This window comes from Mustela nigripes, chromosome 1, assembly GCF_022355385.1.
Source record: "Mustela nigripes isolate SB6536 chromosome 1, MUSNIG.SB6536, whole genome shotgun sequence".
Lineage (NCBI taxonomy): Eukaryota > Metazoa > Chordata > Mammalia > Carnivora > Mustelidae > Mustela > Mustela nigripes.
This window is the reverse complement of record NC_081557.1, coordinates 149085288-149098368: the sequence shown is the minus strand read 5'-3', so window position 1 is coordinate 149098368 and position 13081 is coordinate 149085288. Positions and strand designations below refer to the sequence as shown.

General features: G+C 45.0%; 1 protein-coding gene across 4 annotated transcripts in view; it reads left to right on the top strand.

Annotated features, from left to right (window-relative positions):
• WDFY3 (WD repeat and FYVE domain containing 3) overlaps positions 1 to 11914 on the top strand; it is a 275707-nt gene extending 263793 nt beyond the window's left edge. For all 4 annotated transcript variants that reach the window (XM_059375153.1, XM_059375137.1, XM_059375145.1 and 1 more), the window contains 6 exons: positions 1884 to 2066; positions 3162 to 3258; positions 5609 to 5932; positions 6523 to 6634; positions 7032 to 7229; positions 10436 to 11914. In XM_059375153.1, coding sequence (XP_059231136.1) covers positions 1884 to 2066; positions 3162 to 3258; positions 5609 to 5932; positions 6523 to 6634; positions 7032 to 7229; positions 10436 to 10559 — 1038 coding nt within the window. In that variant the 3' untranslated portion in view covers positions 10560 to 11914. The remainder of the gene's footprint in view (positions 1 to 1883; positions 2067 to 3161; positions 3259 to 5608; positions 5933 to 6522; positions 6635 to 7031; positions 7230 to 10435) is intronic.
• Positions 11915 to 13081: the final 1167 nt, after the last annotated feature.

Genomic DNA, 13081 nt, shown 5'->3' with positions numbered 1-13081 from the left:
AGAGTGGTTAGACCAGGCAAAGAAGGGGGAGTATGCAGGGGTAAAAATCAAATTCATTTTTTGGTATATCTGAAAAGTTTGAGATGCTTTTACAACAGCATCTTGGGTTGGTTCTACAAACACATGTCCCTAAGACCTGGCCAGGTTCCTCTGAATCAAATGCTTTATGGCACAGTTTTGAGCACTTTGTTTTAGAGTCATTTTTCACTTAAATGCTGAGAATTTCATTTGTAGTTGGTCATTATTCATGAAGTTATTCTGCAGTGGATTGCACTAGTTGCAGCAGACAACACCGATGTGTTTGATTTTTTCCCTTTTACAGTGCTTTTGTATCTCTTAATAATGCATGAAAAGATTTCTATTTCTGTCATATTTTTGCAGCCAGTATCAAGTGTGCTTATTTCAGTCAGCGTTTGGGGCATCAGCGACCTTGTGGCTGCCCTTTAGCTCCTCCTATGTTTGGTGCCTGTAGCTGCAGGATTTGCTCTAATGCTCTCTCATTGAGGCTGGAGCGCTGCGTCTCTCGCAGGGCAGAATAGAGCAGCGGCCTCTCCTCCATGAGGCCATTAATTACAGCACAGCTGCTCAAACTCACTGTACGACGTGGTTCAGTGGCTGAATCCCAGGTCGACATAGCAGTGCTTGGCTAAGTAACACTTTTGTCTGGGCTCTGGTTTAGTTCTTGCCATTGTGGTAGAAGGACAGAGGGAAGAAGAGAACAGTAACAAGACCAGCACAGGGTGGTTTGGGAAAGCCCCAAGCCTCCTTATCTTGCCATCCTTGGCTCCCCCTTCCCTTCTTCCTTGAGTTGATGCTTCTGTTTAGCTTCTAGTTTCTCCCTGCTTTGGATAGCTGTCTTCCTATTTCTGTAGGTCCCCATGTGCCTGAGGACTGTACTGAGATTCCCCAGGGCATTTCTGGAGTTAGTGCCTAGCATCAGTGACATCCAGGCTGCCTTGGGGATAAGAAAAGCAGCATGGTGTGGTACATAAGCTTCGGGGCCAGAAAGGGCTGGATTCAAATAGCTAACCTCCTAGGTGTTGACAGGATGAAATGGAATGTCAGAAGTGTCCTCTACTCGAACTGACACACAGTAGATGCTCTGGAAATGTCTACATTCCTGTAGCAGGAGTGGGCGGGATTCTCACCAGGTTGGGTAGAGCCCTGCCTGTTTGAGTTTTAGGGAAGAACTTGTTCTTTTCTATCTTTGGAGCTTACGAACACCTGAGGTAACAGCTTAGGGAGTCTGCAGGTTTATCCAGTTGGCCAAGAAGTGACCTATATTCTAATTTTCTTTTTTTCCTCATCTCCTCCCCTTATTATGAATACAAACTATAAAGTGGGATGCTACAGTGCTGCCAACATTTCATCGTTATTTATTGAAAAGGGAGATAAAACTGTATCTAGACTGAGAGATTTCTCTTCTACCTTATGCTGTTGGTGATTGGGCTCATTTTGTAAAATTCAGCAGAGGTGGATTCCTGGTTCTAAATGAAAGATAGAAATGGGTTTTTGTATACAAAGCGAGGCATGAGAGTAGTGCCTCACTCTTTAGGTCATAGGCAGCTTTCCCCGGAGTAAAGCACGATACAGCAGTGTGCTGGGGCATATGCTGAGAGCGGGGACGGGTTCCAACCTGTGTCTGCATGTGAGACCACCCCAGCCACAGCATCCGCTCCCCCATGAATTCTTTAAGAGGCCTCTTCGTTTGGTGTGTTTTTAGGTCAGCAAGCACTTCCAGGCTACCTCAGAAATTCCGAGCCACCAGTTGAAGAACTTAAAAGGTTTTTTTGAGAGCTAGGCCAAAGGTTGACTTTGCTTCTGAAACCAGAATGTGCTATGCAGGGAGCAAAGAGAGTGAAGAGGCTGTTTTACTTTCTCAGGGGGACATCGTGTCCTGTGCTGGCACATACATCCATGTGTGGAGCATCAATGGGAACCCGATTGTGAGCGTGAACACGTTCACAGGCAGGAGCCAGCAGATTGTCTGCTGCTGCGTGTCGGAGATGAACGAGTGGGACACACAGAACGTCATAGTAACGGGACACTCAGATGGCGTGGTCCGAGTAAGTTCTCTATAAGGAAATGTGCTAGGCGCTCACCGACCTGATTACCTGAGACCCATGGAGCTGTCCACGGTGAAAGATACCTGAACAGGTGGTGGTGGTAGTGAGCAAACTCTTGCTCAGATTCAAATGAGCCACAGGCGCTGGTGTTCTCTGACAAGGGGAACATCGGTGACTCGGCCCCTTTCTTTACTGCTGAGTAAATCTGTTAGTGCCACTCACCACTGGACAGCTTCACCCAAGGTCACTTAAACATGACTTCCATGTCACCATAGATTGCTAAAAATGGAAATTGCAGAAGTATTGGCTTTTCGGCCTCTCAAATGGCTTCTTGGGGAAAACAGGGAGTGTCTCTTGTCTATAGAGAATCACAGCTGGGAAATCCTTTCCAGGGACCACGTTGTCCAGTCCCTGTCCCTGGCTTCACCTGAATCCTAGTTTATCCCCTTCGTAGTTTTCTTTGTGTTGGGCGTCTGCGGGCAATAGAACCCACGGATTATTTACCTTCACAGTCTCTTCAAATACTTGGGTCTCTCAGGAGATTTTCCTTCATGTCTATTTTCTTGAGCTGTGCTCTTTGTAAAAGCAGAGAGCAGCTGATTGGTGCCCTATCATCACACTGGCTGAGCAAAGATGAGGTTCTCAGCACCCCCCACACACACCCTGCACCTCAGACAATAGGCACACCTTGACATCTGCTGTCTCCAGAGCCCTGTTTCAGAGAACTCCGTTCATGAGGCATTTAGGGGATATCTCCACACTCAAATGCGTTTGGGGATCCTGCTTACTGTATGCCTTCATTGTGCAAGGCTCTTGGGTTGAACTAAGTGTTCAACCAGTAAGTTGAACCATGTTGTTCCAACTTACTTGACCACAATTTTTTTCCCTCCACCATGAAATACCCATCAACATCTCAAGGAAACCAGTTCGGGAGCATAGTTCTCTCCCAAGTTTTCAAGAGGGAAATTTAATTAGACATAAGACATAGACATAGGAGAACCTGTTTAACCCCAAGAGATCATCTTCATCCAGTCACATGTAAATTGTTTCTTTAAGCTGCTTAATTTTTTTATTTTCATACTTACTTAAATTCAGTTTTGGAGAATGGAATTTTTGCAAGTTCCTGAGACACCAGCTCCTGAACCTGTTGAAGTCCTAGAAATGCAGGAAGACTGTCCAGAAACACAAATAGGTATTGGATACTTTCTAATTATGCTATAGTTTTCATATTTCTTGTTTGTTTGTTTAAAGTCACTGTGGATAAACTCACATCAAATAGCATAAACCGTGACCTAAGGTCAAGTGTGGCTATCAGAGGTACAACTGCCCCCCCAGCACAGGAGGTTGTGGGGTGGGCACCCCACGACTTGGCCAGCTCACCAGGCAGTACGTGGTGTGTTAGTATCGGTGCCTGGCTTCCTCATCCTAGTAGGGCTGATACAGCCGCTGGCTTCCCAGGGTACCAGAAGCTCAGGCTTTCACTTCAGAAAATACAGAGCACACCTGGAGGGCGCAGGGGTGGACAGGTCAGACGGCCCCAGTCCCACATCTGTTGTGCTTGTCACTTCAGGTTCAATCTTTGTGACAGGCTGGCATTATGTTTGTAAGGTATTCACGGAGGCAGATCAGAATCCCCACCCTAGTCCTGCCTTTGAAAAAGGGCTTTTATTCAGGCTGAAGCTTAGTGCTCTGTACTCTTCTTATTACCTGTTTTTTGTGCAACCCTTAAAGATTTTCCAAAGAATACAGAGATGGATGATTGCTATACAGAGTGACTAGAAGCCGTGCCATAAACCCAGGCTGAGATCTGCTCTGGGTTGCTTATCTCCAAAAACGTTACCCCCTTTGATTTAGAACGATTGGTTCTAAACCGAGAGGAACAGGGTTTTAACTTTGACCTTCAGATTGTTTCTGTGTGATTAACTTTTGTACACTGAGAATTCCACTTGAGTTTGATGATATGAGGGAAAAGACTTATTATCAGAAAGGCATAAATTACTTCTCTTTGTAAGCCGAAAATAGTTTCTACTTTAATTGCCAGAAAACAGAAATGATCCAATGGGCAGGGCGTTTTAATGCTTATAGTACCTTAGTGCATGTAAGTTTCTGCATAGTCCATTGCAGCTCCACTAAAAAGGTCATCTGGGTGTTTGGGGACATAAAAATCCAATTCAGTTCCATTAGTATTTGGGGGTTACCTGTTGGGTATCAGACAGTGGATTAAGCAGTCCTTGGAGAAGTCTGCCCTTTCCTTGAACAAAGGCTTAAGTGAGTAACGGCAGATGATGAGATGAATAAGGTAGAGAGGTCACATTTAGGAAGGAGATACTGGTATGTCTTTTTTCTTCTTATACATTCATATCATGGACAGAGTTTGATAGAAGTGGCAGAGGGGAGAGCGGCCCCCGGAGAAGGGTTGGCTTTGGACAGCATGGGACTGGCAGGGCTCGAAGGCAGTTACCTGGGTGAAAAGGAAGGCAAGCCAGTGGTTCAGCGGAAATGAAAGCCATTTCTAAGACTGCTCATCAATGAAGACCTTAAATTTCATGATCATAAGCCACTGAGATGAAAAAAATTAGCTAACTAGACTACGAGTGTTAGTACAAGGAAGGCAAACTAAGTACTTTCTCTTGCTAAAAACATACTTAGAGTGAGCTGGTGCCTGTACACTTGTTCCTACTTTTCTTTTTTTCTGATTCTATATATTTATTTCTTACAACTTTTCTCTCCAGCAGACTCTATTGCAAGAGAGTAGGGAGTTGGGTTGAGGAAATGCATAATAACAATGGGAAGAAGGGGAACCCCACATCAATAGACTAAAGCTTTCATCAATAATTGATTCATCTACATTGTCATTTATACTGACTGCCACATGGAAGGCACTGTACTTGGGGCCCCTTCTCTCAAGCTGACCACTGTCTTGTAGAAAGATTGTCCAAAAGTAATAGTTTGGGTGGGAGAACTCCGACACGAGAGGCGTGCAACTGTTTGAGGAGTCCATAAGAGTGGGAATTTCTTTCAACTGCAGGCACCAGGTAAGATTCTAGAGAAAACAGTGTTGGAGCTGTGCCTTGAGAAACAGGTAACATGGGAACACGAGATTGGTAAGAGGGGTCTAGTAGGGCCAGCCACACGGGCAGCCTTCCCCGTGAGGGGGAGCAGGACTCCGTGGAGAACAAAGTCATCGCCAGCTGGCTGAACTGTGGTAGGGAGCATTGAGAAGTTTGCAAAGGCAGGTTTGGGCCAGATGGTAAAGCAGGAATGTCAACCTAAGAATTTTGGCCAAAGCATTCTTTAAACTCAGAAATTCCTTTGGGGGGGGTAGTAGTTTTGTTTTGTTTTTCCTTTTTGCTATATGTAATCTAGCTGAAAATTCTACGAGGCTTTTTTTTTTTTTTTAAATATTGTTCTACTTAGTTTAAAATGCTGTGTGTATTGTGTCTTAACTTATAGAAGAAAAGCAGCAGTAGGACAAAGCTGGGTCTAACCATAATATGTGTGTGTGTGTGTGTGTTTCCTCTTTCTCCCCGTGCATTACCCAGGGCAGGAAGCCCAGGATGAGGACAGCAGTGATTCGGAAGCAGATGAGCAGAGCACCAGCCAGGACCCCAAGGACGTGCCCAGTCAGCCCAGCAGCAGCAGCCACAGGCCCCGGGCAGCTTCCTGCCGAGCAGCGGCCGTCTGGTGCACCGACAGTGGCTCCGATGACTCTAGGCGCTGGTCCGACCAGCTCAGCCTGGATGAGAAGGATGGCTTCATATTTGTGAACTATTCAGAGGGCCAGACCAGAGCCCATCTTCAGGGTCCCCTTAACCACCCTCACTCCAACCCCATGGAAGTGCGGAATTACAGCAGACTGAAGCCGGGTAACTTGAAGTCCGGTCATTTTGTTGCTCCTTGTGGGTGACATGAGGGCTGGTGGAGTGAGGCAGTGGGCTCTCATTCTCCCAGCACCCCATGCCCCCTGCACTCCATCCCTGTGACCTACGTCAGCCACCCACAGAGAAGGCCTCTTCAGTTTCTTACCCCACAGTGGTATCTGCTGTACATTGGGCATTTCTAAAACTCCTCCCACCAAAAACTTCCTTCCTTCACAAACCATGAACTCTTTTGAAAATGGGCAAGTTACTAATTACAGATAAGTAAATAAACTGTCTGAATGGGTAGCTTTGCCTTTTAGAGAGTTAGAGGCATGGTTCTCAGTGGGAGAGATTCTGTCTTCTTGGGTTGGACATTTCCCCAGTCTTTTCGAATGGGGTGTTCTGACCCGGCCCACGACTGGTGTTAAGCTGGACTGCTTCACCTGCCATCAAGGCACGGGCTGCTGGGACAGGGAAAGCTGCTCTAACTGGATGTTGCAACCCCCTAGCTTGCGAGGCCACTGTATGAGGGCACGCCTACCGAATGCTGGCTTCTCCCACTTCAGGGTGTCCTGTCTTGCCCTTTTGCTCTCCAGGGTACCGGTGGGAACGGCAGCTGGTGTTCAGGAGCAAGCTAACTATGCACACAGCCTTTGATCGGAAGGACAATGCTCACCCCGCAGAGATCACCGCCCTGGGCGTCTCCAAGTAAGTGCCTGACCTTGCCCCTGTACCCTTCCCCCTCCCCGCCCCAAGGAGTCACTTGCTTAGCCCCGCTCCACACATCCAAACCCATCTTTGGGGAAACATTTCATTTGCAGTATCAGGCATTGCTTGAACAGGCCAGTCAGCGGAAGAAGGCAGTGCATGGAGTTTAAAATCTCTGTTCTTCAAGGTTACAGCGAGATTTGATCCAGAGAGCTGAGACAGGAGTGTAAATTCGGGCTCCGTTCTATTTTTGTCTCACACACACAGCCCCCCACCCCAGCGCACGCGTCCACGGAAACCTGCAGAATCTCCTGAGTGACGGGGTGCTCTTCAGCTGTGTGGCTTTGTGGTGGCCTTCCCCAAGGTGACTCCATGGGTTGTGTTGTGTCTCCTGCAGGGATCACAGCAGGATCCTCGTTGGTGACAGTCGAGGCCGAGTGTTCAGCTGGTCTGTGAGTGACCAGCCCGGCCGCTCTGCTGCTGACCACTGGGTGAAGGATGAAGGAGGAGACAGCTGTTCCGGCTGCTCCGTGCGGTTTTCTCTGACAGAGAGACGGCACCATTGCAGGAACTGCGGCCAGCTCTTCTGCCAGAAGTAAGATGAGATGCCAGTGTTTTGAATTTCTATGAGCCTGGCCCCTGAGATGTGGATTACACCCCTGCACGGAGCTCCTCCTGTGCTCCGGTGTCCCCAGCACACAGTGCCATGATGCTCTAAACCAGCCTTCACTTTCCCCTTATTCTTTTATCACAACTGTGAACTACTTCTGTCCTATTGAAAAATATGGAAAGAATCAACCCAGACACCTGGTCCTACGTGACTCAGAATGGAGAGGTGCTGCTGTCCCACCGTGTTTGCTTATAAAATATTGTGGATGTGTGTCCTCACCCCTCGCCCCTCCCCTCCAAGTCTTCTACTCTGAGTCTGTGTTGTCTCCATAAACAGTACTACAGTATGGTTCTGTGGGGCTTCCGTTTTACACAAATACAGCATGCTGTCTGTACCTCCTGTAACTTCCTTTTTTTTTTAAAAAAAAAAAAAAAAAAACTCAACACTGTTGAGTAAAACTCCGTGTAGCTGTTTTCATCTGTCTTTTGTGTGAATGTGTCAGAATTCATCCACTTCCCTTTTGGTGGACTTCTAGGGGCACATTCCCAGTGCTCTGACTGGGGCTATAGGACAAACCCTAACGAATGCCCTCCCGAGACGTGAGCTGGAGAGTCCGAGAGGAGGGAGCTCTGGCTAGAGCTGACAGATCACAAACTGAGCTGCCGTAGATGCTGTCAGATGGGTCTCGGGAACTGGTGCTGCTTGTCACCATCCCGGGCTGGCTGGGCAGGGTCTCCCAGCTCTGCAGCCCGGGGACTGCCATCCGCGCTCACTCAGGCTGGGCCGGGAGCCGCGTCACTTGATGTTGTCACTCGCAGCGCAGCTTATGTAGAACAGCTGAGCATTGGCTTGTTGGCTGTTTTGAGTTTGCTCTTGGGTAACATGGCCTGTTTTCTTTTTAGGTTTGCTGTCTTTTTTTTCCCCTCTGTACTTGAGGAGTTCTTTATTTACTCTGGGTTCTAATTCTTTGTCTTTTCTACAGCTTGCAGATACCTTCTGCTGGTCTGTGGCTTGCATTTTCACTTTATATATGTTTTTTCTGGCACATAGGTCTTTAATTTTGATGTAGTCACATCTCTTACTTCTTGTGATTTTTGCTTTTTTGTGGCTTAAGAAATCGTTCCCTGTGACCATAAAGACAGCTTTTGTATATTTTCTTTTATGAGGTTCACGGTTTTGTTTTTCACACTTAGGTCTTTGGGTCCAAATACACTTGGAGTGTATCTGGAGGTATGTTTTGTAGTGAGCATCTGTTTTAATTCTCTTGTGTGGGGAGTCTGTTGTCCCCCACTGTTAATCTGGATGCTGTTTTTCCAAACTGCGGTCCCACACGTGTGTGTACAGTCCTCTTGTTCTGTGGCAGACCACGGAAAGGACCCCACAGGCAGCACTCTCTAATGCTGACACTGCTTAACTCTAGAAGTACTTTCACAGAATCATGAGCTGTGTGATTGTTTCTGAGCTGGTTACTGAGGTCTCGTGGGCACCAGCATATTGGAAATGGTGTGGTCCTTGGTATATACTGACCAGATGCTCCCTGGGTTCCTGGCCATTGTGTCATCTCAGGCATGTTACTGACCCTCTCTAGGCCCGTTTTCTTATCCATAAAATGCGCATAATTATACCTCTCTCCTCATAGAGGTGCTGAGAGAACAGTGAAATCATGTGTATGAATTTTATAAAACACCAAGTGTAAAGTCTGGCAATATAGGTGTTCAGTAAAAGATGATATTGTAGTATGTTTTTGTTACCCTCCAGATTAATGTCTTAAACCTTTTTCCTGAGAAGTCCTATTCAAGATGAGGTAGACAGAATGTTGGTGTCAACCTTTCCTTACGGGACTGTCTATGAGGTTGGCAGAGGATTCTGTCTCAGAGTTCTGTGCTTTGAGAGGCCCATTCTACAAAACCTAATAATCTAGTAATTTTTGATAGTAACACCCCCGTATGTACACTGGCACACATTATTCCTTGTCATGTTTTAACTTTCCAAATACTACTTAAGGGTAGATAATTCTTTAAATTATGCATTGCTATCAGATGTCCGGTGGAGGCTGTATTTGAAAAATGAACCCCAGTGATTGATTTTGACAGAGCAGACACAGAAGGCAGAGCAGAGCCCTGCCCACATTCTTTGTGTCCCTCAGTTGTTGGGCGAGTTTGTCAGCACTTCTTCTTTTTTTTTGAGAGAGAGAGAAAGAGTGTGAGCAGTGGGGAGGGAGAAGGGGAGAGAGAGAATCTTAAGCTGGCTCCACGCCCAGCGCAGAGCCCAGTGTGGGGCTTGGTCTTGTGACCTGAGCCGAAATCAGGAGTTGGACATTTAACCAACTGAGCCACCTAGGTTTCCCGACAGTTTGTCAGAACTTCTGGGGCTGTCATCAAAGTCCCAGGTCCAAGAACAGTCCTTTAAACCCCTTAACTGGTGACACTTTGTTTTTCCTCTAGACATCTTTACTGGTAGATCACTGGAGGAAAGTAATTTTCTATTTCAGTCTCACGAAAAGGCAAGCTTAGAGTGGTTAAATGCCACATCCAAGGTCACACCCTGCTTTATTCCAGGAAGAGGAATATTTTTTAAAGAATTTGAACACCTCTTAAGTAGGGTCTACTTCAAGGACTTCTGTCAAGATAAACAGAAAATAAGAACATTTGGACCAGACAGAAAACCAAACTACTGTTCAAGAAATCACCAAAGGGTAGATCAAACAGTGTTTAAAAGCCCAGAGGAACTTGATAGTGACCAAAGAGTCTTTCAAAACAAGTAGTAAATCTTCTGCCAAGAGAAAAAAGTTAAGCTCTGAGTAAAGACATTGACATTTCTCCCATGTTTACAGGGCCTGAGAGCCTGTCTCGCACGGGAAGAATGGGCTCACAGCTGTTCAGATCTTTTGGCTTCATCCTGTAGGGAAATCTTGCCTTAAAAAAAAAAAAAATTTACTTCAGTCACATAGAGAGCTTGCCTTTGTTTAATACTACTTTTCCTCATACAAATAATATGGTGTTTTTTCTGGTCCCAGGTGAGCCACACACCACAAACCTGTATGTCCTCGGCATTCTTCTGGCATTGTACTTCTGTGTCTTGGGCATTACGGTGCCAGCTTTCTGTTCAACTTCTACGTTTGTGTTTCTCGGCCCAGTCACCAAACTTGTGTGACGAGGACCTGTAACTACTTGATTTTGCTTTTCTTTTAGGTGCAGTCGGTTTCAGTCGGAGATCAGACGCTTGAAAATCTCATCGCCAGTGCGCGTGTGTCAGAACTGTTACTATAACCTACAGCATGAGAGGGGTTCGGAGGACGGGCCTCGGAATTGTTGAAGATTCCACAAGCTGGTTGCTGATCACGGTCTGTAGACCCCCTTCCTGATTCCCCGGTCACGGCTCACAGCTCGGAGCGCATCGAAGCAGTCTCCGTTTACGCCTCTCTTCATACCACGTGTTTGAAGTGTCGAATTCAAAGGAATCAGTGAATAAACGGGTGTAGAGTGCAGCAGCGGGGCGGACACTGTTCGGGGGAACAGCACAAGAACGACAGGAGGTGGTTCCTAGGAGCGACTTTCCCAGTGTCCGATTCTCCCTGTTACCAGTAGCTGTCTCCAAGAGAAAATCCTCACTTACTAACTGTCTTTTCTTGCGTCTCATTTTTATAGATCTACTCATCCTTATTTGGAAAAACCACCAACAACAAAAAAAGGCTTTTAGAAAATGGTTGTAAATCTGACTTCTTTGCAAGTAACTGTGTATATTGTAAATAGGTATAAAGGCCTTTTTTTTTTTTTTCTAAATAAGGACTTAACTGTCTGTAACATGAGACTTCAAACTAAACCACTAACTCAGTGAGCTACTTATGGTTTGTCTGACATCTCTCACAAATTAATTATAAATATGTTTTTTAAATCCTCAAAGACATTATCTGTGGTCTTTTCTCCCCCCTTTCCAGCTCAGCCTGTGTGCCCGATGTCCTTTCTTTCAAGTTGCCCACAGTATCTCCACTTAAACTAGGCTAGTAACCAAAACGATGCGGACCTTCTTTAGGAAACCGTGTGGGAGACTAAGAGTCCTGCCGTAAGATACCCTTGAAATGTCTGGGCATCTTGCTCCTGGCTTCTCACCACCTCAGTGTTGTTCCAGTGTCCTAAGGCCCCCCTTAAACTCCTCTGTGGACTGCCACGTGGCCATAGCGTCCCCTTCTGAGCGTTGCACGGTGGCGGTCAGGTGATCGGTGATGCAGGAGACCGCCCTGCCTCAACTAATGGAGATAGATTTGCATGTAACCCACATTAGCTTCTCTTGCATAGAACATAATAAGGATGTGTCTTCGGTGACACTAATGTTCTACTATAGCTTATTTTCAAAAAAAGGGTAAAAAATGAAAAAAGTGTACAGAATTAACATATAAACCTTGTTGTAAAACTGGATCATGTCAGAACTGCTTATAATTAATCTTTACCATTTAATGCCATCTACCTGAAAACAGTGAGATTTATACTGTATCAATGTCTATTTTTTTGTTTTTGCTATGAATATAATTATAGTATTTTAATATTTAGTTATTTAATTTGTTCTACTAGTTGGATACAGAACACACAAATCCAGGGAGACTAAAGCTGGTTGGGGCTTAAGAGAGAAGTTTAGTTTACAGAAAAAAAGGCTTTGGTGGTGGGATTTTTTTAAATGTGTGTTATGTACATATATATAAATATATATATATATACACATATATATAAAAAACAAATGAAACAGTTAATCTAGATTTTAACATTTTCAGATATTTAGTGATATTATGAACAATTCTAAAAGCCCTGTGATTTGAAAAAATGTAGACTTATTTATGGCCCAAGCAAGGAAGGACAGGCCTTCACACCCTCCTGGAGGTGTCATACAAGGGACAGTGGCTTCGGCTTTCCCAACTTTCCATCTTTAGGCCCTGGTGACAGGCACACTTATGCACTAAAATGCACATATATGCACATGCATTCAAAAATAGGCATTGGTACAATAGTAATCTTGTACCTAATGGGCTGAAACCAGCTTAAGAACAAATTTGTTCTTCCTGATAACTAGGTCTCCAAGAGAAAATATAAAGGCTGCTTTAGTGCCTTATGCTTACTAAATTTAACCCTTTATTTACCTAGGTTTGAGCCTACCGTCTATTTATGATTACATATCAAAATTGATTAATACATTTCCATTTCTAAAACTTCAAATACACTTGTTAATAAAAGGATTATTGGCATTAATACTTTAACTTGAAGAAAAGTTGTGTTCTGTTTTCCTTCCTGTGTCTTAACTTCCCCGTGATCCTCCCCCACCCCGGACCCACCATCTTCAAATTCTAATAAATAATGCTGGATGTTCAACAGTGGCAGGAATTGTGCTATCACATAGTCGTGGGCTTTGCCCCTGTCCGGCCCTATAGATGAGTTGTAGCAGTGTTATTCTACACTTTTTAAAAGAAGCGTCCTCCTTGTGTCTATGAACCATGTTTACCCAAAACCCAATGGCAGAGGTGTTCTTTAAAGACTTGAATATATGAATGTGTGTAATGTAGTTACTTAAAGGTTATTCCTCTATGTAATATGAAGTTCTATGGGATGAACACTTTTAAACTTTCCGACACAACTTCCATATCTAGAAGGTGGAAACCAAAACCCTCATGATAGTATTTCCTCTGGCAGCTGGTGCTGTGGGCAACTGTTCCATTCAGTGGGGTTTCTTTTCTTTTTGCTTTCTGATGCAGAAATCACAAATCACTCACACATGCAAGTACACTCACGTACATAAACTAATCGTTTCTCCTGCTGTCTTTCTGTGTTTCGTGTACATTGGTTTACCAACAC